Below are 26,355 nucleotides of genomic sequence, written 5' to 3'. Positions count from 1 at the left end.
TCTGAGGCATCAAGGGATCACCAATTTAGTATTGGAGGGCAGCGTGGAGGGTAAAAATTGTAGAGAGAGACCAAGAGATGAATACACCAAGCAGATTCAGAAGGATGTAGGTTGCAGTAGGTACTGGGAGATGATGAAGCTTGCACAAGATAGGGTAGCATGGAGAGCTGCATCAAACCGGTCTCAGGACTGAAGACCTCGACAACAACAACAACAATGCAGGCATCACTAATAAAAAAATAAATTAAATAAAACAATGGCCACCACACACTACCATCCTATGTTAACCTATTCATGGGCCATTTAATCACCTAGACCTTCAAACCTCTCACCTGGATTTAGAATCATTGATGACATCTTCACGATCTGGATCAAGAGTGAGGAACTCGCCCCCCCCCCCCCCCCCCCCAACAATCCTCCACAATCTCAATACCTTCTCCCTCCCCACTTGCTTGACCTGGTCCTCCTCAGCTCAACATACTGTCTTCCTCAATGTTGAGATCCACCTAAAGAAAGCCAACATCAGTACCTCTGTCCACAGAAAATCTATCCAACATAAACAATACCATCACTTCGACAGCTGCCATCCATTCCACACCAAGAAATCACTTCCATACAACCGAGTTACCCATGATCATTGCATCTGTAGTGATAAGCAGTCCATTTCCAGATATGCTGAAGTGCTCACAGACCAAAATTACCCTCCCAACCTCGTCCAGAAACAGATTTTCCATGCCTTGTCTCACCAGTCAGCTACCATCCATCACATACCCACAGTCCAGCCACAAAGGAGTACTCCTCTCATGACCAAGTACCACCCAGGACTGGAGCAACTAAATCAGATTCTCTGCCAGAATTTTCACTCTCTCTCATACTGCTCTAAAATGAGAAATTTCCTCCCCACTATCCATCCTACCTCTTCCACACTGATATTATGCCATCAATCTAACCTACACAATATACTTGACTCTCTGTTCCAGCCCTGCTTCCAAACCCCTGCCTCATATCTTTGCAACAGACCCAGATGCAAGACCTGTCCCATACATCTTCCTATTACCATCTACTCTAATCCTGTCACTAGCATCCTCATACCCCATCAAAGACACAGCCACCCGTGAAAGCAGCCATGTGATCTACAAACTGAGATGCAGCCACAATTCTGCATTCTAGGTGGGAATGACATCTAACAAGCTGTCTGTCCACATAAATGGCCACTTCCATACTGTGGCTAAGAGACAGCTGAACCACCAAGTTGCTGAAGATGCCACCCAACATGATGTGGTTCACTTTAATGACTACTTCACTACCTGTGGCATTTGGATTCTTCCCACAAACAGCTTTCCTGAACTGTGTAGATGGGAACCCTCCTGACAACATATTTTTCATTCCAATAACCCCCTGACCTCAACTTTCACGAGTCCCTGTCCTCCATGTGAGAATCCCCTTTCCATTTTTGAAGTTTTTACATTTTTCTCTTTCAGTTTTGTGCCTTACCTTTTTCCACCAAGCAGAAGTATGTTTTCATTTATTGTTTCCTCATACTACCTGTCTTCATTCAGTTTGTAATTTTAGACAATGCCTTGGATTTCTCAGTGTGTTATAAGACGAATAACAAATTGTTTTCCACTCAATTTTTGAGGAGTTGTAATAATCAGCACCAATTATTCCAGAAACCACAAATGTTGTACTTTTCTTTCTTCAAAAAATGAAATTTATGTTGTCCCTTCTCCCCTTTCACTATGGAATAGCTCATTCTAAAATTTAGCTCAACAACAAAAACAGTTAACAGTAGCAACACCTACAGAATCAACTACAATTTCAGCTGCTACAGAAACAGGTAAACAAAAGTACCCACTTCAACAAAACCAACAGAAACAACTGCTCGCTGAAAAAATTCTACCACACCATGTGCACAGTTTCCTCATATCCGCCTGTTGTTATGTCAATTTATATCAATATATTTTCTGCTGCAAAAAGTGCAGTTCCTTCAATAAATATAACACATCAACAGAAGTCAGTAGACAGGATAGAGCATACTAAGTTTTTGGGTGTACATATAGATGAGAATCTTAATTGGAAAATTCATATTTTGGATCTCCTAAAGCGACTAGGTTCAGCAACTTTTGTGATCAGAATAATTGCCAATTTTGAGGATATAGAAATTAGCAAGCTAACATATTTTGCATACTTTCATGCTCTGATGTCATATGGAATAATATTTTGGGGTAACTCAACATTTAGACAAAAAGTATTCACTGCTCAAAAGAAAGTGGTTAGAATAATGTGTGGGGTTCATAGTTGCACATCCTGTAGGAATCTTTTTAAAAGATTGGGAATTGTTACAACAGCCTCACAATACATCTGCTCACTAATGAAATTTGTTCTCAACAACATGGATCAGTTTAAATACAACAGTGACATTCGTGATTCAGTTGGTAGAGCACTTGCCCGCGAAAGGCAAAGGTCCTGAGTTCAAGTCTCGGTCCGGCACACAGTTTTAATCTACCAGGAAGTTTCAAAAGTGCAACTGTTTAGCAAATGACCACCCAGATAAACCAAGGGGCTACCAATGTGTCTTCTCAATGATTGTTCAACAAAAGTTGCTGCATTTGGGCTTCCACAACAGGCATCTAGTTCAGGCACCCACAATGACTGTTGCTCACTGGCGACAAAGGCAGAAACTTGCACAGCACCACAACTGGGTGTCCATTGAGTGGTGACTGGTGGCCTTTTCAGACGCATCACATTTTATGCTCCACCAGATAGATGGCCGCTGTCATGTCAGCATGAAAGACCTGAAAGCAAACATGCTGCACCTAAAGAGTCCAGGCCAGAAGATGGAGTTATGGCCTGGGGAATGTTGTTGTCGCATTCCCTGGGTGATCTCATTTTGCAAGCCACAGTGGATCAACACAAGCATTAATCTGTCCTTGGGGACCACACTGAGACTTTTGACAGTTGGTCTTAATTGGAAAATTCATATTTTGGATCTCCTAAAGCGACTACTTTCAGCAACTTTTGTGATCAGAATAATTGCCAATTTTGAGGATATAGAAATTAGTAAGCTAACATACTTTGCATACTTTCACTCTCTGATGTCATACGGAATAATATTTTGGGGTAACTCAACATTTAGACAAAAAGTATTCACTGCTCAAAAGAAAGTTGTTGGAATAATGTGTGGGTTCATAGTCGCACATCTTGTAGGCATCTTTTTAAAAGATTGGGAATTGTTACAACAGCCTCACAATACATCTATTCACTAATGAAATTTGTTCTCAACAACATGGATCAGTTTAAATACAACAGTGACATTCATGATTATAATACCAGAAAAAAGAAAGACTTACACTATCCTTTGCTCAACCTATCTTTGGCACAGAAAGGGGTAAAACATGCTGGTATAAAAATTTTCGACAAATTACCATATGAAATAAGGTGTCCGACGGACAACAGTAATAGCTTCAAAAATAAATTAAAATCGTATCTCCTTGACAACTCCTTCAATACCATAGACAGCAATAAATAAATCTATAAATAGAGTATATGCATTTTGTGCCATTTAAGGGAATGGGGTAAATAACAGAAATATTAATCTTTAACTCTGTATCAGAATTACTAGCTTTCGCAACCGATGGTTGCTTCTTCAGGAAGGAGAGGGAAAGACGAAAGGATGTGGGTTTTAAGGGAGAGGGTAAGGAGTCATTCCAATCCCGGGAGCGGAAAGACTTCCCTTAGGGGGGAAAAAAAAAAGAACAGGTGTACACACACACACACACACACACACACACACACATATATATATATATATATATATATATATATATATATATATATATATATATATATATATATAAAGAAACTTCCACATGGGAAAAATATATTAAAAACAAAGATTCCAAGACTTACCAAGCGGGAAAGCGCCGGTAGGCAGGCACAATAAAATAACACACAAACACACACACAAAATTATGAGCTTTCGCAACCGGCGGTTGCTTCGTCAGGAAAGAGGGAAGGAAAAGGAAAGATGAAAGGATGTGGGTTTTAAGGGAGAGGGTAAGGAGTCATTCCAGTCCCGGGAGTGGAAAGACTTACCTTAGGGGGAAAAAAAGATAGGACATCTGCAGAACGAAGTAGACTTCTAAGATCTTTCTGTAGGGAAACTATGCAGAATCAGCCTCAGACTTGGAAGTACTTCAAGAAATGTCAACAATGGAGGGTATGGAACACTCTACCAAACACAGAAAGTACAATATTTATCCAGTCAATGGAGAAAATGCCATTGTGACAATAAATTCCAATAAAGAATAAATTGACAATAGTAAACTAGCCCTTTGTATTAGTTCTTACATGTAAACCAGTAACAGGGATTCTCTCAGTCAGTGACAAAGCAACCATGAAACAGAAAAAGTGGAAGCATAAAAAATGAGATGGAACAATAAGGAAATATGCTGACACTTTATGTTACTGCTATTGATGTTATGCCGAGTCGTAGACCCCAGTAGTACAGGCATGAAATGAGAATGAAAAATCGATAAATCTGATAGCCTAGTTATAGTATATGCAGGTTTAGATCCCTTGATATTTGGCCACCACACTCATGGATGTGCTCGGCGAACCATGTATGGCTCTGCTTCATCTGGGAAGGTTATTTGTCAACAGAAGACTCAATGGGCTGTTTACCTCCTGCAGTTACCACAGTCTCTGGGGCAGCAAACTACACCAAAATGTGGTGTGCAGGTCACAGTAATCAGTGCTGTAGTCACAAGCATCTATTTGCGTCTGCACAGTCACATGTCGACATGACATCACAACTGCAGTTCTCTGTTGATGGGTACTTAGGTTGCTACTCAGCCCCTCAACAGCCAGTTATGCTTCAATGTTCCAGGATCCAGACCAGCTCCAGGTCCCCCTGAGTCCACACTCTGAACTGAACCACAACAACTGCAACTGTCACTACCTATCAGACAGTGCCATCTAACATCTCAGCAGGGATCATCAGCTGATGGACGTGCATCAGCCACTTCCATGCTTGGTGCTGCACATGAACTCATAACCACATGATACAGTGCTGCAGTTCATCCATAGGACCTTTTGGTTCATCAGCACTTCTGAGGATTGTGGACTTTGTCATAATGGGCACCAGCAACACACTGTCAAGATGGACTTTCCAGCCACAATCGTGTGTACTTTAGTCCTCTGAAGCTGTACTGAGTTAGTTCAAGGTCTGAAGCTGTACTGAGTTTAGTTTAAGGTTAATAAACAAAGAGTTGTTATTTCAGTGTGTGAATTCAATCACTGCCAGTCACACCACTTGGGCGAGTTTATATGACTAGTGAAAGTAAACAGATATTAGAGAAGACTCGGAGAAATTACAGTTATAAACTGTGGAAAGAAAGGCAAATTCTAGGAACAAATAACACCTGGAAATATCAGATGCCCACCGTCTAAACTGAGAATGACATAATAAACATTTTTGTACTACTGCATGTACAGACCACTATGGGTGAAGAGTACTGAATTTCCACCATGCTAATAGTTTTGCTCTGATTTGTAAGCTGTGTTTCACTATTGGTGTTGCATAACATTACACACTTCATTACTTAAAAATGCATATGATGTTATTTGCATCATTACACTCACCACTAAATGACAAATACTAGTGCTTAAGGAAACAGATAGACAAATCACTTCATATACAACATAATGTCAGAAATGAAATCAGTTTTGTCCAGCTATGTCACATAACATTGATAATTAGTCCACAAACAGCTCTTCCATGACCATGGAACACTATCTGGACTGAGCTTACAGTTACTATGAAATAAACATAAACCTTAGTACAGCATTTCCTACCAAGGAATAAAATTGTAAAATAAATTGCACAAGAAGATTAAAGAGAGTAACTAAAACAAACTGATTTAAAAAGGCAGTTCAGTGATTTATGATTACTTAGGCAACACAGAGTACAAGTTGAGTAAAAAAAGATAACAAAAATAAATAAATAACAGTACTGTTAATAAAACATCTCTCACTTTATGTAACACTTTCACACTTCTTTTCTGGTAGTCCCCACTCCTAAAGCTATACTTTTCTCAAGTACTGTTGCATGTTGTAGCGATTTGAGAATTTCTGTGTAAATTCTAGAACCACTCAGCCTTCTACCATCTCGAACACGATATTCTGGATATGAGTATGGGATGGTAGAATCCTACCTACTGCACATCACATGGTTGTGTGTGCAGGTTTAAAATCAGTCGCGCGAGAAAGTAGACGCAGCAGTGAGACGGCACCAACAAGTACCTGTCGGGCAATCCGTAGATGTTTTAGTGAGTGTATAACGTAGAACCATGGAGTTTATATGCAGCTCTGTATTTATTGTGTCACTGACTATTGTTACTAAAACAAGAACAGTTGAAAAAGTCCTCTTTTAGACTCTGGACGCAACCTTGTCAGAGGCAAGACTCATTTTATAATTCATGTTAAGAAAGGTCATGGTATCCAAGCCAACTTTCTTTTAACTGTAATTCAATATATTTCTAACGTCTGACTGTATGAGAGACTTGCAGGAAGTTACATTTTTATGTGGAAAGTGAGATTTTTATTGTCTGTGGAAGTCAAATACATTGTCAGTTGACGAAAAGTAAAGTTTGCATGTCTACTTATTACATAAGTAGAAAGAGTCTAAAAATTCCTGTACCTAGCGTCATTCAGTGGAGAAGAAGTCAAAAGGGTTTCCAGCAGCCAGCTTTTCAGTAAAGAAGAGTGGCTGCAAATTCCAAGTAAGTCATCTTCTAAAGAAGTGGAAGGTGGTTTGGGGGAATAAGTCGATACAACCCAGATCCACACTCACACTTTAAGTTGTCAGAACATTAGAGTGTGCAATCCACATTAGGTAGGACTGACAGAGGACATCGAAAAAGATAAAAGATGGGCAGCTCATTTTGTATTATTGCAAAATAGAGGAGAGGATGCCACAGATGTGTTTTTCACTGCGGCTGGATCTTTTCACAAAATTTCAATCACAAACTTTCTTCATCAAATGGGATTTTTTTTTTCTTTTTGTTTCCCACCTATGTAGGGAGAAATGATCATTGTAATAAAATAAGAGAAATCAGAGTTCATGTGGAAAGATTATTTGTTTTTTCCTTGTCCTGTTGGAGAGTGGATATCCTCAGTAGCCACAGACTATGGTCATGTGTATGTGAGTTGCGTTTGTGTAAGTGTGTATGTATTTTGTTTATCCTTTTCATAATACTGTCATTATCTCATCCTGGATTTTCCACGTCGAAGCTGTGAAGAAAATTGCTAATGGAGGTGCACGATATCTTGAATATTCTGGCATGGAGAGAAGATTAAGAACTCACTGCTTAATTGTCTTTCATCCATTCCAGAGAGAAGATGCCAGCTGTTTCAACGATCCATTCATTGCCTTAACTTCCAACATGCATGGACTCGGCAGAATATCACTTCCCTCCCAAGATGATATAGTTGGTGTGAGTCCTACAGGGGCTGTACTTCCTTAATTGTTGAGTATGTGCACTGTATAGGTATGTCTTGCAATGTGCTAATGGAGGTGCACGATATCTTGAAGATTCTGGCATGGATGAAACCCAATTAAGCACTGAGTTCTTAATCTTCTCAGAGAGAAGATTAAGAACTCAGTGCAGAGAGAAGATTAAGAACTCAGTGCTTAATTGTGTTTCATCCATGCCAGAGAGAAGATTAAGAACTCAGTGCTTAATTGGGTTTCATCCATGCCAGAATCCTCAAGATATGCACCTCAGCTTCATAAGTGGCGAGTTCAAAAAGTAAGGTGACATTATATTTTTATGAAAAAATCTTTAGATATTCATCAATATTCATGTTGTCCCATTCAAAATAATCCCAATCAGATACACAATACTTTGTGCCAACGCTTCTTCCAATCCTCAAAGCACCCATACAGCCGATACTCCATGAGGAGCTAACCACTCTCAGTACAGGGTTTGGTGTGGGACTGTTTCTGTACTCAATCGGAATGTATTCTCTATCCTAAAGTTAACCCAACCTAAAATCAGTTTATAGAAACTTATAGATTAGCAAATAAAAGGATAAAATTATAACTCAACGTGGTATGACTAGCTGATCATTTACAGAAAATGGGAGCTGTTAGCGTATTAACAGCTCTTCCTTAATTTTGTAGCCAGATTCGACATTTCACAAGTCATACCACATTTGTCTCTTACTTGCTAAATAGAAGAAATACCACAAGGTAAACTACACACTGCCCTCTCATCTGAATATAAACTGTTACATTTAAAGTGTAATATACTGAAATCCATATGCCCCAAGTTCCACACAATGGTGATTCCTCTCATGAGAAGGAAAGCATACATCTGAGGACATTGCCCAGTAGAGTTGTGTGATAGTAGAACATCACTGTCATTAACTCGATGAAAGAGAGATGTCAAAGCTATGTAGTTGGTGTCATCAGCAGCAGCTTCTCATTCCTCAATTCTAAGCACTCCTATTCTCAACAAAGCATGATCCTGTTCAACATCAAGGTCACAGCCTGTTGGAATACAGTGCAATACAGTAACTATAAGCAGCCCTCTCCAGCTCTTTCAACCATCCATTCATCGCCTTAACTTCCAACATGCATGGACTCGGCAGAATATCACTTCCCTCCGAAGATGATATAGTTGGTGTGAGTCCTACAGGGGCTGTACTTCCTTAATTGTTGAGTATGTGCACTGTATAGGTATGTCTTGCAATGTGCTAATGGAGGTGCACGATATCTTGAAGATTCTGGCATGGATGAAACACAATTAAGCACTGAGTTCTTAATCTTCTCTCTGAGAAGATTAAGAACTCAGTGCTTAATTGGGTGTCATCAATGCCAGAGAGAAGATTAAGAACTCAGTGCTTAATTGGGTTTCATCCATGCCAGAATCCTCAAGATATCGTGCACCTCAGCTTCATAAGTGGCGAGTTCAAAAAGTAAGGTGACATTATATTTTTATGAAAAAATCTTTAGATATTCATCAATATTCATGTTGTCCCCTTCAAAGTAATCCCCCTCAGGTACACAATACTTTGTGCCAACGCTTCTTCCAATCCTCAAAGCACGTCTCATAAGCACAATCATCAGAGCACTTCTCATAAGCACTTTTCGGTACAGCCTTGAGTGCTTTCAGCAATGCAGTTTTTATTTTCACAATTGTTGAAAATCTTCTTCCTTTCATAGGTCTCTTCAGTTTTGGGAACACAAAAAGTTGCAGGGGGCCAAATCTGGTTAATATGGTGCCTGAGGTATGATTGTCATGTTGCTTTTGGCCAAAAAAATTCTCACATGCAACGATGAATGAGCAGTTGCATTGTTGAGATGCAAAAGCCATGAATTGTTTTTCTACAATTCTGGACTTATTTGCGTATTGCTGCTCGGAAATGGCAAATAACGTCAAGGTAATGCTCTTTATTGACTTTACAAGTTGAAGGCAAAAATTCTTGATACACTACGTCACGGCAATTACGGAAAAAAACCAGTGAGCAAAACTTTGACATTTGATCGAACCTGGCGTGCTTTTTTTTGGTCTTGGCTCTCCAGGATGCTTCCAATGGGACGATTGGGCTTTGGTTTTGACGCAAAACCGTAAACCCATGTTTCGTCACCAGTTATGACCCTTTTGAGCAAATCATGTTCATCATTGACGTCATTCAAGAACTCCTGAGCGATGCTGATGCGACGGTTCTTCTGATCAAAATTGAGAAGTTTTGCAACAAACTTCACTGACCCGTCTCATGCCCAAAACATTTGAAAAAATTGCACGACACGAGCCGACCAATATGCCAACATCCTCAGCAAATTCTCTTACAGTAATCTGATGATATTTCGAAACAATTTTCTTCACAGCTTCGACGTTATCATCCGTTGTTGATGTGTTGGGGTGTCCAGAGCGAGGTTCGTCATTGGCATCTTCTCATCCATCTTGGAAACTTGCAAACTTTTTTTTTTTTACTTAGAGCAGATTCACTATATGCCACTCTCAACATTTCAAGTGTTTTAGAGCACTTGATTTCATTTTTCAAACAAAATTTGATGCAAATTCTTTGCTCCATTTTTTATAATAATCAAAAATCGCCAAGCACACTAAAACATGTCTAACCCTTCTATCTGTCAAAAACGAAGTACACTGTACACTTGTAACTGTGAACATATGTTCGGGACATGTGTACCAACATAACAAAAAAAAGAGATCAATAATCAATTTTATGTAGCCCGTGCAATTTGAAGTCACCTTACTGTTTGAACAGCCCTTGTATATTGAGAATGTATGCAGCACGTAAATCTTGAAGACACTACAGGGCAAACCACACACCAGCCAAACCAGCCAAGACTGTCCCAGTCCTAGAAGCATCAGGATAGATTGCCATATATTTGAGTGCTGCATTAACTGTTGTAAATTAATATTAAATATAACTGCTAGTAGAGTCATTCTTGTATTTACTTGAAACCAGTATGATAATAGGACTTCAACTAACTGGGGCAGAAGCTGGGTCCCCCACTGAATAAGGACTCATATTTTGTCTCCAACACATACTAGGTTTGCTTTCACATGGATTCCAAATGGTATCATTGTTTGTTTATAAATTTCATTTGTTTGAGCAGTCACTCAACCAGATGTAATTGCTCGACAAGAACCCATACAGCCGATACTCCATGAGGAGCTAACCACTCTCAATACAGGGTTTGGTGTGGGACTGTTTCTGTACTCAATCGGACTAGACAAAGACTTTCATAGTCTTTTAACATAAGGTCTTGCTGATCCACACAATATGATGCATAATCATTTTCAAAGTATGTGAAAGACAAATACAGTCATTAAAATTTGAAGACAGCACACAGCATCCACTCCTCCAACATCTTTAGTGTCAGTTGTAACTGAATTTTTGCTGTTGAAGGGTGAAGCACTTGCAAACATAACAAAGTCTTTCACAAATAGAATTGTAGGAAATCATCCTCTAGTGGAACCTGTTTGACATAATTCCCAAGTTTGATGCCTGAAATAATGAAGAACAATATCAAAATGGGAAGGTATTTCGTGGTGCCTCATATGTGGAGATGTCTGTGGATGTTAGGCCTTCTCAGGATCAAAAAACACATCTGTGTAGCTTATGGAGGAAAACCTGCTGTATAGTTGCCTCTAACAAGGTCAGGTTATCAACAGTGAGACAATACCTCCTGAAACCACACTGGATGTACACTTCGTGATCAAAAGTATCCAGACACCACCAAAAACAAATGTTTTCCATATTAAGTGCATTGTCCTGCCACCTACTGTCAGGTACTCAATATCAGCTACCTCAGTAGTCATTATATATCATGACAGGGTGTATACATGGACAAGGGAAAAAAATCCTGGATTTTTCCCAGATTTACCGGTTCAAAACACACTTTCTCCTGGGTGAAAATACACTTTTTCGGTGTTAAGTGACAGCATACTCTTCCTCGGCACCGTAAAACTCATCAATCCTTTGAATGTTCATGGTTTTCTACGCAGACGTAGAATTTCCAGGCACTTTAGAAAACGAAACTCAGGGGGGAAAAACACGTTTTGAAAGACCTTTGATGTGCAGCAACATGTACGCTGCATATTTTCATATTACGAAGGAATAAATTTGAATTCCACCAAACACCGCATGTCACTCTCTGAAGCATTGAAATCAAGTTTGCGATGCACTTTTGTAAGCCAGTCATAGCTCATGTCATGTGATCTCACGATCTGATGACAGCATAGGACAGGTGATGTAGCCAGCCAATAGCAAGATCACTCTTCAGTAATGCGAACACACAAATAAGAAAAGTTAATGGTTTAAATTTATATACATAGAATTCACATATAATATTGGTCTCTAAGATTAATAAGGTGGAAGAGAAGCTAAGCTTCCACATATAATCTTCATCTTTTTTGCGCTTGTTACACTTTAAGATACATCACTCAAACGTCACAGTAAAATTTTTAATAACGACGTAAATGATGTTCTGGGCTCGCATTCTTCTAAATATTCGTCCTCAAACAGCTGATTTTTAAATGAGAGTCAAACGCTTTGTGTAAAAGGAAATCTGCTTTGAATATAACGCTTTTCAAACCATCATTCGCAACATTTTTTCCACGACCTGTTAGAAATAGGTTCGTTTCAGCAGTTGCAAGAGAGCGCCAGATAACAGGCGTCACCGCGCTTGCGCAGCTACGATGATGCAGGAAGCCCATATGTTCGTACGTGTAAAACATTAAAAGATCTTACACCATGTCATAAAAGAAAAAGACAAAAGAGGATACTTCAAGAGCATCAGAATTTCGTGAACCATGCAAAAATGCATAATTCAGCTTAAAATGCACATTCGTATGCAAATTTCCTTGGAGTACCAGTACTGTATTATCTCATGTTTTGTTCTTCATTATGGCATAATGCCATACGTGCACTTGAAATGCACCGAACAGTTGAAACTAGCCAAAAGTTTGAAATTAAACACTTCGTTTCAAATAAATTGACTGCCTCAGCAGAAAAGATTAATAAAAAGCCAATCTCTTTAGCAAACCGGCAAAAATAACTTCATTGTTCTGTAAGGCGATTAATGCTTGGCTGTCAGAAAGGTGGGAATAAAATCTGAAACTAACAACAAGTTTTAGCCTTCCGTAATTATGCACACGTATTTTAATTCATTTGATAGCTCCCCTCCACAAAAATTTGTTTTGTTATCATTTAACATGAGAACAATAAACGAAGAGGAAACAACAAAATTACTGAACGTAAACACAAGTCACGTGGAGACGACCCACCTCCCCACCACAATTCATACTGCTCTGTGCATCAGCCCTAGATTTACTTTATTTCCGAACCGGGGCAAAATAAGAAGGTACTACTCATATGCGACTTACTTGCGCATGCCCAAGAGCCCACCCGCAACTGCTCAAATGAATCTAATTTAAACAGTTGTCACGTCAAGATCATCAGAGGCAATTTGTTGTTATAAAGCATTGCATAGTCTTCCTGAAGCCTTTGACATACTACTGTTGGCAGACACCTGTATGAGCATTGTTTTGTTGCTGTATACGGCACATCCCCATGTAACTTAAGTTTTATTTTCTTTTTTTTCTCTCGTTCATGTTTTGTTACTACAGTATTATTCTGCTCTAGCGGGATACAGTAATATCCTTTGTTAGAGTATTGATTCTTACCGATCAAAATCACAAAAATTTAACTGAAAACTAAAACAATGAAAAATTCCCGGAATTCTAAACAATTCCCAGATTTTTTCCGGTTTTCTCCCGGATGAAAAAATTCCCAGGTTTTTCCCGAATCTCCCAGTTGTCCCGGGTCGTATACACCCAGCATGAGGGAGCAGAATGGGGTGCTCTGCAGAACTCACAGACTTCAAATGTGATCAGGTGACTGGGTGTCACTTGTGAAATATGCCTTATGCGAGATTTCCACATTCCTAAACATCCCTAGGTCCACTGTTTCTGATGCGATAGTGAAAAGGAAACATAAAGGGACATGTACAGCACAAAAGCATACAGGCCGACCTCATCTGTTGACTGACAGAAACCACCGACAGTTGAAGAGGGACATAATGTGTAATAGGCAGACATCTATCCAGACCATCACACAGGAATTCCAAATTGCATCAGGATCCACTGCAAGAACTTACAGTTAGGTGATAGGTGAGAAAACTTGGAATTGAAGGTTGAGCAGCTGCTCATAAGCCACACACCATGCCGGTAAATGCCAAACGACACCTCATTTGGTGTAAGGAGCGTAAACAATGGATGACTGAACAGTGGAAAAACATTGTGTGGAGTGACGAATCACAGTACACAATGTGGTGATCCAATGGCAAGGTGTGGGTATGGCGAATGCCCTGTGAATGTCATCTGCCAGCATGTGTAGCGCCAACAGTAAAATTCAGGGGTGGTGCGGTCGTGTTAACTCAGCGCACAATGGTGGTGTTCGACAGACATGTACCCTCATACATATTCTTCATTCTGCAATGGATGTCGTCAGTGTTTGTCCTCCAACAGCCAAGAAAATAATAATGGCACATTTGTCGCTCTTGGACACACATGGTAATAACACTGCCATAGTTCATGTTTCCGCATATAGCTAATCCATATCACTGATCACTTTTCAGTGAGCAGTTTCAGTGAGGGTGAGATAGCATACAGAAAGCCTGATGGATGACATTAATGCCATAGCAATGCTAGCCAATGTTCAAAAGGCATAATTCCTCACTCCATACAGCTCTCAATACCTGTCCCATGGGGTCATGTGATGAGTGTCTCATAGCATATTGAGTTAAATCTTTACAATGGAGGAATGTATAGGGAAACTGTCTGATCTGTTTATTTACAATCTCACTGCCTAGGCCTTTTTGTAGTGGTAAGTAAAGGAAACAAACTGTTATTTTACATGACAGTTGCATTGCAACTGTTTTCAACATGATGTTTAGGAAAAAAGGCCAGATGTGGTATTTGTTATGGAAAAATATGGTCACTCTTCTTTTAAGTTCCTCTCCACTGACGTCATCTTCTAGGACACAACAACCCCTTAGCACAGACGTATCATTACCTTTGGAACAGGGTTTCACTTCTATCAAGAGCTTCAGTTCTCTTATCTGAACTCGTTCATGTTCCACTGGCATATGGATGCCATTTCACTGTTGAGATTTTTGTTACAAATCCTCTTTCCTTCTCTTTACATGAATTTTTTATGTGTAGGGATACAGTTTTGGCACTCGGAGGCAAACTGCGTGTTCCACATTTCCTACTGAAGAAATCTCAAAACATCTGTAAGACAAAATATGACCTGATGACTTCAGCGCATTTTGTTTAGTTTTCTTTTCTCTGTAGCCTGTTCCTTACACAAATATGACCAACAATGCTTCTGTTGAGGTTTTCTGTACTGCAGCTATCATTTTCCTTCAGTAATGGTTTGCATACACTTTTTGCTTTGTCATCATCTTGGAGGATGTTGCAATGACAAGTGGTATAGTGTCAACAGCTTGTATACATTACCGTGAAACATTCACACATTTCAATTGCCTCAGTTTGTGTCACTAAATTTACCCTCACAACATGTTTCTTCAAGAATGAAACAAAGACTGTTTTTCTTTGTAGATCTTCATCGTGCCAGCATATGTGGAGCTCCTGGCTTGTAGGTAGCATTGTGATTTGGAATTCAACATGGTGTGGTCATACTTTTATCATCTGTAAGAATACAATGGGTTTGGAATGAACACTGTAATCCTTTGGCAGGTAAACCAAATCTTCATACATACAGGTAAAACTTGTGAGCTAAACTCAAGTATAAAGACAGCTGTTTTCTCAAGTTTATTACTGATCCTCTTCTTGTTAACATGAATGTAATACACACCTTCTGTCTCCTACTTTTACTAGTAATCTACTGTAAAAACTTTCATAAGATCTCTATTGACTATAAGTTTTCTGAAGGTGAAGGTCTTGTGTAAGTTGCAGAAACTAGGTATTCACCTAGGTTGTTACTTTTGAGAGTTGGCTGTCTGGATGGAAGTAGCTGTTTCTATGAGTAGTAGCCATTTCACTGATTTTAAAGATCTTACCAACATGTCCTATTCCTTCCGTGTGTAGAAAGGAGACACCTTTTCAAAGGATTCCTCCTTCCACTTTGTAATAAAAAAACATATTATAGCATGTTCAAAAATGGTTCAAATGGCTCTGAGCACTATGGGACTCAACTTCTGAGGTCATCGGTCCCCTAGAACTTAGAACTACTTAAACCTAATTAACCTAAGGACATCAGACACATCCATGCCCGAGACAGGATTCGAACCTGCGACCGTAGCGGTCTCGCGGTTCCAGACTGTAGTGCCTAGAACCGCACGGCCACTCCAGCCAGCATTACAGCTTGTGATTTGAGACTTGTTACTGTAGTTCATTACTTATACTACTGGCCATTAAAATTGCTACACCAAGAAGAAATGCAGATTATAAACGGGTATTCATTGGACAAATATATTATACTAGAACTGACGTGATTACATTTTCATGCAATTTGGGTGCAAAGATCCTGAGAAATCAGCACCTCTGGCCGTAATAACGGCCTTGTACGCATTGAGTCAAACAGAGCTTGGATGGCATGTAAAGATACAGCTGCCCATGCAGCTTCAACACGATACCACAGTTCATCAAGAGTAGTGACTGGCATATTGTGATGAGCCAGTTGCTCGGCCACCACTGACCAGACGTTTTCAGTTGGTGAGAGATGTGGAGAATGTGCTAGCCAGGGCAGCAGTCGAACATTTTCTGTATCCAGAAGGGCCCGTACAGGACCTGCAACATGCAGTCAGGCATTATCTTGCTGAAATGTAGGGTTTTGCAGGGATCAAATGAAGGATGAAGGGTAGAGCCACGGGTTGTAACACATCTGAAATGCAGCATCCACTGTTCAAAGTGCCGTCAATACGAACAAGAGGCGACAGAGACGGGTAACCAATGGCACCCCATACCATCACGCCAGGTGATAAGCCAGTATGGTGATGATGAATACACGCTTCCAATGTGCATTCACCTCGATGTTGCCAAACACAGATGCGATCATCATGATGCTGTAAACCGAACCTGGATTCATCCGAAAAAATGACGTTTTGCCATTCGTGCACCCACGTTCATTGATGAGTACACCATCGCAGGTGCTCCTATCTGTGATGCAGCGTCAAGGGTAACCGCAGCCATGGTCTCTGAGCTGATAGTCCATGCTGCTGCAAACGTCATCGACCTGTTCTTGCAGATGGTTGTTGTCTTGCAAACATCCCCACCTGTTGACTCAGGGATCAAGACATGGCTGTACGATCTGTTATAGCCATGCAGATAAGATGCCTGTCATCTCGACTGCCAAGGCCGTTGGGATCCAGCACGGCGTTCCGTATTACCCTTCTGAACCAACCGATCCCATATTCTGCTAACAGTCATTGGATCTCGACCAACGCGAGCAGCAATGTCGCGATACAATAAACTGCAATCACGATAGGCTACAATCCAACCTTTGTCAAAGTCGGAAACATGATGGTACGCATTTCTCCTCCTTACACGAGGCATCACAACAACATTTCACCAGGAAACGCCAGTCAACTGCTGTTTGTGTCTGAGAAATCTGTTGGAAAGTTTTCTCATGTTAGCACGTTGTAGGTGTCACCACCGGCGCCAACCTTGTGTGAATGCTCTGAAATGCTAATCATTTGCATATCACAGCATCTTCTTCCTGTCAGTTAAATTTTGCATCTGTAGCATGTCATCTTCGTGGTGTAGCAATTTTAATGGCCAGTAGTGTATTAGCCACTCCAATATTGTATGTTAAACAGGAGGTTAAAACTGCGCCTGATGAATAACCTGGACTATTGGAAGTGCTTTTATCTGAAGCAGTGAACTCCATACATGTCCCATGAGTAGCTAGAGAACACACATGTCCTTCCAATAAGGGTCCCACTTAACTGGTAAGACGGGTGCAACTAGGATGCCCCAGAGGTTAACTACTGCTCTGTCTCAAGAAAAATCTTGATATAGAGGTGTTCTTTTTATCTTTTACTGTAGAAATTGAGGTTTGTATCATCAAAATGACCCAAGCAGTTAAGCAAATATTCCCACTTCCTGTGACACACAAATGACCCAGAGAGCACATGTAGCTTATGGAATGATAGGGGAGAAGTACCCCTATGATAACACTTGCACTATCCTAACTGAGGAATTTTTTTCTAATTTCAAATCCATAAAATCTCTAAAACAGAAAACCATTGTGGTTATAAATATTTCTGAGACTAGTAATAACTGACATTACAAAACAGACAAGCAAATTGTTTATTGAAATTGAAATAACTGTTTTTGAAATTCTACAATGCAACTGGGCATTCAAGATGAGGCTACTTCAAGTAAAAAAGACAATATTAAATCTTGCTACATTGCAGTCAACAAGTTCTACTTCTGTAAATCCTGAGTGTAGCAGTTTTTTTGCTCCTAGTTTTTGAGTATATAATAACAGATGTTTAATACTAATTCTTTATCTGGTGTAAATATCTGATTTCCTAAAAACATCACATTATTTATTTCCTAATGTAAGTCTTCTGAACAATAACATTAGACTTCAAACAGTAGAACACATAAAACACATCTCAATCAGTTCAAGTAGTTGGCAGGGTCCCTACCTATAGTGCTCTTCCTTTTCAGCCCTGGTGTATAAGACACAAAGCAGACCTTTCAGACAACACATAATCATCTTTACAAGTGTCTTTAAGTTGGACTACTAACTTAAAATATTACTTCTTAAAAAATGTCAATTAACCACAAGCAGAGTTCCCTATGATTTAGTATTGTCACGCTAATGATTAAACTAAGCAACAATTCCATTAAGATACTATTTTCTTCATTTCTCATCCACAAATTCCCAGCAACGGCAATAAATATTCACAAACAATAAACAGGCTGTGCTCCTATGGCAATAAATATGCACAAACGATAAAAAGGCTGTGCTCCTAGTTTTCTAAATGCTGGATTCCTTCTTCAGGGCAGGAAAGAGGATACGTTAGCTGCAGAAAAGACGGGAATGGAAACGAAGCATGTTACATAGAATCCAACTTGAGTGGGAACGATTTTGCCGAGGGAGGGAAGGAGACAAATATTTGTGTGTAGTAAGTCAATGTTACTACATAAATAAACCCTGTACCAAAGCTATTACTTATTTACAAATTATCTTTGACCTGTTCCTCTGACCGGTTCCCCTTATCTTCACCTACCTTTTTCCTCAAAGTGGGTTCCTCTTAACCTGGGTTCTGAGTTACCTGCTACCTGTCCCTCTACTATGCACTCTCTCTTCTACCCTGAAGAAAGAATCTTGGATTCCAAAAGCTATGATTACAGTCTATCATTCATTATCTACATCTATTAGAGGTACTGGGGTTGTACCACCAGAAGAACAAAAATGCACATTACAGTTTATCTTATGACAAATTCCAGCACAGTTACTGGCCAAATGTACATCAAAATATAAAAATCTGTTCATAATCTGTTGTCTAATAACATTACAGTTACCCAATTCTATCTGTTGCATTATGCTTTTTTTTTACTTTTCTTGAACTGCTAATCACTTCAACCAACGTATTACAGATGTTCTAATGTTTAACATGCAATACAAACCCATGTTTTGAAATACAAGAGCCAGAAATGGCAGTCACCATACAAGATCTTGTTTGAGACATACATCATCTGAATACTAGAGCTCATTAGCCAGAGAGTCCCATTACACCTTCCTATTTCAGTCAACTTTCCTTAATTGAGTGCTGCCTGTGATTGCCTTGTGAAATCTCATGTCTGTCTGTACAATAATATTGACATAAAAGAAGCAATTACTAACTTTGTGCACAACAGTAAGCAGTACTAATTAAACACATAATTTCATGTTTATAAGTGTGGTCGCTGTTGCTTTCATTATTATGGACACTTTTAACTAACACAACTTTAGCAGTATATACATCATGGCACAATTACTTTATTCACAAAGCTTTCCAGATGAACTAACCTTATTCTTTACCTCACTGAAATATATAATATGGAAAAATATTTTTTAGAGTCTATCTTTGAAGATAATGATAAGAGGCTTACAGTACATTTGCTCACTAAAGAAATTTGTTGTCATGAACCAACATGACCCAAAAAAAAGTATTATTAATAAAGATATGTCTTGAAGGAGAAACAGCTTACACTGTACTTCACTCAGCCCACTATACTTCTCAGTCTAAGTGTCGCACAAAAAGGCATGGGGTATTCGGCCATAAAATCTTTGACCATCTATGATGTAAAGAACTTGATGGGGGGAGGGGGAGAGAGGGAGGAGAGGGTGTGTGTGTGAATAGGGAGAGGGAGAGGGGGAGGGGGAAGGAGAGAGGGAGGGAGAGAGGGAGAGAGGGAGGGAGAGAGGGAGGGAGGGAGGGTGGGAGGGAGAGGGGGAGGGGGAGGTGGAGGGAGAGAGAGAGAGAGAGAGAGAGAGAGAGAGAGAGAGAGAGAGAGAGAGAGAGAGAGAGAGAGAGAGTAGCTTTATGTGGCTCTGTGGGCCGTGTGTGGTCAAGGCTCAGCCTCTCTCGGCTTTGCTCATTTTTGAATGTACTCGGTACAGTGTGACATTTCATGTGTTGCACTAGCATTTTTCAGTTGGCACAACTCTCTTCAGTTCAGCAGAATCATTGTGTCAGCTCTCTTTACCCTTCCCTATTTGTTTGTGGTATGAAGGACGTTCACTGATCCAGTGGCTGCTTGCACAAAAAGAGACAGTCTAGTATCATCACAAGTCTTTAAAAATGAATGAAAATGGCAGTAGAGATGGATGAGAATTCTGAATATTTATTATGCAGTCACATAATTGACAATTACTGCAAATTTGCTCTGAGACAATATTAGTATATCATGCAGAAAGAATTTAAAGATTCGATTAACAATGAATTACCAAAAAATTACAACCCTCAACAGAAGGGATTCATCATTCTGTACATCAAGAAGCACGTTATGTTAAAACTGCAGGCATGGAGCACTTGGTGAAATTGGCAGTACAAATAGTAAAATATCTGAAGTCTTACACATCATACCACTGTCAATTGCAAGAGATTTTGATGGAACTGATTGAAGAGTACGTAGTCTTTATATATTACTGAAAAGTATGTTGGTTAAGTCAAGGGGGATGTCTGGAATGATTTTTCGATTTAAAATACTCTAGCAGTGAATCTATGAAGGGAAAAGGATTGCAGAACTAAAATTAGAATATCTGGAATGGATTGCAGACCTCACATTTTAAGTTTATTTGACTGCATACTGCCAACAGTAAGATACTAAAAGGTAAGAAAAAACCTATGTCTGATTTGATGGGGATGCATTTAAAAAGAAAATTGCATTGTAGAAGGGACAAATTCCAACAAACACAGTCCTGTTTCCTAAACTCACTAGCATTACAGAAAACACAGGGTTTGAAAAATTCATTGCAGCCTTAAAAGAATTATAAGGATAGGTTTCAATACATTTTGAGGACACTGTCAATCTTACATCTGTTTTCAAGCTGTTTCCGTGGTCATTTACCATTGAAAGTGGCCATGCACATGAGTAAATGTAACTGATTGATCTTCAATGTAATTCCTGTTTTAAAGAAAAATCCTTTGACATTAAAGCTCCCCAGGATTTCTACATTACTTTTTTCAGATACAGTTTCCATGCCTCCTCCATAATGAGGTTGCAAAAGTGCAATAATATTTTGATCAACATGTGTGTGTGTGTGTGTGTGTGTGTGTGTGTGTGAGAAAGATCTTTATATGATTATGAAACATCAAGATTACGTGGCAATGTGAGTGCAAAAAATTTGTGAAATTATCTACTTCTGTCAGTATGCTGGCAGTTTATACAAGATAAAAATTATATTCTGTCTTCAGAGCACCAAAAACAATTAAGCAATACTGAAAATTTATTTCACTTGGGATTTATGTTGTTGTGAAATATGAAAAAAAGTCATATGCAGTATGACTGCATTGTTATCTAAATATGACCCCTTCTACCACTCAGAAATCATCGTGTGGCAGTGGGGGAAGTATGCAGCCGCCAAGGTGAGCACAATGGCACTCGTTCCAGGGCATGGCTCATGAGCCAAATTCTGGACTGTCCCTGCTTTAGACAATCATGTAAATTATACAATGTGGGCTTTCATGCTTGGTATATGTGTACTTGGTGATTTTTGTTCTAAGGGCATTAGCCCTTGGGCCAAGGGATAAATCTTTGCCAAGTTTTATCTTCTAATGAGCCATCATTATAGTCTATAACAAATCTGAAAGTGAAGGTAGGATGACTTAATAAAATTCTAGCAAGAGGTCACAATTATGATCCATAAAACATGAAAACAGCTCAAGTAAAATAAACTTCACCCAGTATTATTGACTAACAACACTGGAAACAGGCTAACTGCATTTCAGTGAACACTGCTGCATAACATTAAAAATTACACTGCTGCATAACATTAAAAATTGTTGCAATGGAATCTCAACTCAAAACAATTTTTTGTAGAATATGAGACAATATTTAAAGAAACACACTATATGTCGGATGGATGGTGTGGTGAATAAATTATTTCTGTTACATCATACATACAAATCAATCTCTTAAGAGGCTCTGACAACATAATTTAATTGGATGGACAAAAAATCTACTCACCAAGCAACAGCAGAACACACACATAAAAAACTGTTGTGATTGCCAAGCTTTCAGAGCCAGTGGCTCCTTCTTCATGCAGATGGATTGAAGGGGAAGGAAGAAACATGAAGAAAAAGGACTGGAGAGGTCTAGGAAAAAGAAGTAGATCTTGGGAAAGTCACCCAGAACCATGAGTCTGGGGAGACTAGCCTTTCCTTCTCATCCCATATGGTAAGTCTCTCCTAACCCGCGGTTCTGGGTGACTTTCCGAAAATCTACCCCTTTTCATAAACTTCTCCAGTTCTTTTCCTTCACACTTCTTCTTTTTCATAAACGTCTCCAGTTCTTTTCCTTCACGCTTCTTCCTTCCCCTTCAGCCCTTTGACTGAAGAAGGAGGCACTGGCTCCGAAAACTTGCCAGTCACAACAGTCTTTGATGTGTGTATTCTGCTGCCGCTTGGTGAGTAGATTTTTTATATATCCAATTAAATAAAATAAAAATATTATGCATTCTACTGAGGTTTACAGTGGTTGAAACAGACTAAGAAACTAGTTCCATTTTCCAGGATATGCCAATTAAACCTTGAAAGTAATCACTTTACTAAGTAAAATCTTTTACACACAGTTCTTGTCAATCTAGTTATATGACTGCAATACTGAGGAGGGTAACACAATAGTGTCACTATGGATTTGTATTAATTTGGAGCCAGTTTCAATGGATAGCTTGAATTTGATTCTCTCTTATTCAGCTAAATCATTTTTGGTGAGTACTGAAACAATTTCTTTAATCAAAGGACCATGGTCAGTTCTTTCCCCCATTCTAATAAAAACTGAGAGTGTGGGGTAGGAAAGGGGAGAGAACGGAGGGTGCCGCACTGCACTGAATAGACAAGTCAATGTCCCAAATAACAATGTTGAAAATATTCACAGATGAAAATAAAGTACTGATACAGAGATGAGTGAATTCATTCAGATTGCACAGCAGAAATAGATGTAATAAAATTCTATACTGACCCTGTTCATGACAAGAAATATCTGTACCACTTATAGGAACACTTCCATCTGCAGCATTTACAGGAACAGTTTCATCAGTAGATAATGACTTTGTATGTACTGTTCTGTCAACTTGCTTAGACTTCTGTACTTTCTTTGGTGGCTGTATGACAGAGTTCTGAGTACTACACGATTCCACACTAAAATCATGCTGATCTGATGTAGCAGCTGATGATTTTTTGTATGGAGTGACAAGCAATGGCTGGAGAGACTCTTGTTCACAGGGACCACTCTGCAGATGCAATGGTACGTTATTGCCATTGAGAATAACTCTGAAATACTGTGATGCAGGGCTAGACACACTGCTGTCTCGACTGCTGGAGATATAATTCAGAGCTGACTGATCAAGTGATATGCCCATAACAGATAAAGGGTTCTGAGACGACACTGCACATCCTGCATGCTTGTGTTCAACAAATAAATTTATGTCTGGAAAACTCTGCTTGCAGCCTCCACATATATGCACATCATCTGTGGTGTTTAATGATGGGGCAATCCTCTGGAGCTGTGCAGCAATCCCTGGATTCAAGTGAACTGTAACAAACAGAAAAAGATAAGAAAACTGAGATCATAAAACCAGTTAACTCATAAGTATTTTAAATTATGTATTAGTGTGTGTGTGTGTGAGAGAGAGAGAGAGAGAGAGAGAGAGAGAGAGAGGAGGGGGGTGGGGGGGCGGGCACACATTGGCTAACAGGAAATGCTGCAAAATGGTTTATTATCATATACCTTTGGCACGAAAAAAAAAAGGTTGTTATTAGGAAAGAGACATGTATTAAGCTATCAGACAACATCCGACTGAGAACTAATTACATGTTGGATCCCACAAGATTCCATCTTAGGGCCCTTACCTTTTCTTGTGTATATCAATGACCATTCATCAGTAAGATTACCAGATGCCAAGTTTGCTTTGTTCGCCGATGATACAAACATTGCAATAAATAGCAAATCAAGTGTAGTCTTAGAAGGACTGGCTAATAAAATATTTGTGGACATTAATCACTGATTCTTAGCCAAACTAACTTTGAAAAAAACAAACTACATGCAATTCGGAAATTGTAAGAGGTGTCCCCCATATGCCTAACACATGATGATAAGCAGATAGAAGGAGTGGACAGTGTCAAATTCTTGGGATTACAGCTTGATAATACATTCAACTGGGAGGAGCACACCACAGAACTGCTGAAGCATCTAAACAAATTTCTATTTGCAATGTGAATTCTGTCAGACATAGGGGATATAAAAATGAAAAAGCTGGCATACTATGCTTACTTTCACTCCATAGTGTCATATGGGATTATTTTTTGGAGTAATTCATCAAGCCAAGCTAAAGTTTTCCAGGCACAAAAACATAAGAGTTATATGTGGTGTGAACTCAAGAACCTCCTGCAGAGGCCTGTTTAGGGAACTGGGGATACTAACTACTGTTTCCCAATATATTTATTCCTTAATTAAATTTGTCAATAAGTATTGCAGTAGTTCTGTTATATGTTTATTACCTCAAAAATAAAAATAAAAAAAACATATTTTTTATTTTAAGTTCAGTGCATTAACGCAATCTTAGTAAATGAGTGTTGTAAAATGATCCTTTCATATAGTTTTCATTAAAAAAAGAAAATGACAATCATACCACTTTGGACCTGTGAAGGTACATTAGCTTATTTGTTTTAGTTGTAAATATTTGTCATGTATTATTGTTTTTCTGACATGTTCTACATCCTGGAGGACTTCCTCACTATGGGTCACCTGGAATGCAAGTAAATCTAATCTAATATGATCTAAACTAAAAATGAGATGAACATGAGTAGTTTGCCATTAATTTAGGCATTAACAGCTAACATTTCGAAGTGTGTGTGTAAACAGGTCGGACAAAACTAGGGAAACACCGTAAGAAACAGGTGCATGAACATAAATGCAAATGGTAGACAAGCCTGCAGGTTTCATTGTTGTATCTGATCTCAAATCACACCTGTGCAGCATCCTCAATATGCTGGAAGTCTCAGTGTTGGTCAGAACAGTGTCCTGTGTAGTTGTGAGTGCATTACATCAGAGCTAAGAGAATTCTAATGTGGGCAAATTGCTGGTGCTTGTAGGGTGATTGCTTCTGTATCCAACGTAGCCAAAGTGTTTTGCATTTAAAGAGATATTGTATCAAAGATATATACTACACACACGAAAAGTATTAAAACACCGTCATGGGACGAAACCTGGGTCAATGTATCATACAGTTACTTGCAACCAGCTGGCTGTGTGATTCTTATGTTGAAACTTGTATATAGTTGCTGAGAGCCAGTCATATTTAAAACTGTATGACTGGAAGCTGTTTTGAATGCTAACAGGTTTCCTACACTGTGTTAAGCTTGGTAATACGTTATGTTCTTGCTGTTTCCATATTCTTGTCCACTCCCTGTTTAAATGAGCATTGTACACAACACTTAAATCCTCAATACACTAAATCTTAAATAATTACGAGGGTGAGTCAAATGAAAACCTCAAATATTTCTTTAAATGTTATTTATTGTGTAGAAGTGGTACAAAGCTGTATCACTTTTCAACATAATCTCCCCCACAATCAATCCAAGTCCTCCAGCGCTTACAAAGTGCATAAATTCATTTGGAAAAAAATTCTTTTGGAAGCCCGCGCAACCACACATGCACAGTGTGGCGTACCTCTTCATCAGAACCGAACTTCTTTCCTCCCATTGAGTCTTTGAGTGGTCCAAACACATGGAAATTACATGGGGGCAAGGTCTGGTGAGTATGGTGGGTGAGGAGGTTGTGTTCTAAACTTCTTTGGTTTTGGTAATGAGGAATGGCGCCATTCTTTGCTCACTCTCTTCATTTCCAGTTTGTGGAAGTGAACCCGGGTCTTGTCCCCAGTAACAATTCTCACAAGAAACCCATCACCTTCTCATTCAAAGTGCTGAAGAAGTTCTTCATAAGCATCAACACTCCGTTCTCTCATTTCATGAGTCAGCTGCCGTGGCACCCATCTTGCAGACACTTTGTGAAACTGGAGCACATCATGCACAATGTGGTGTGCTGTCCCATGACTAATCTGTAAACAAGCTGC

General features: G+C 39.2%; 1 protein-coding gene across 3 annotated transcripts in view; it reads right to left on the bottom strand.

Annotated features, from left to right (window-relative positions):
• Positions 1 to 26,355, bottom strand: part of LOC126271857 (zinc finger protein 239-like) — a 260,845-nt gene that overhangs the window by 202,826 nt on the left and 31,664 nt on the right. For all 3 annotated transcript variants that reach the window (XM_049974191.1, XM_049974192.1, XM_049974193.1), the window contains exon 2: positions 23,244 to 23,816. In XM_049974191.1, coding sequence (XP_049830148.1) covers positions 23,244 to 23,816 — 573 coding nt within the window. The remainder of the gene's footprint in view (positions 1 to 23,243; positions 23,817 to 26,355) is intronic.

The sequence above is a fragment of the Schistocerca gregaria genome, chromosome 5, assembly GCF_023897955.1.
Source record: "Schistocerca gregaria isolate iqSchGreg1 chromosome 5, iqSchGreg1.2, whole genome shotgun sequence".
Taxonomy (NCBI): domain Eukaryota; kingdom Metazoa; phylum Arthropoda; class Insecta; order Orthoptera; family Acrididae; genus Schistocerca; species Schistocerca gregaria.
This window is presented reverse-complemented; position numbering and strand designations above follow the sequence as displayed.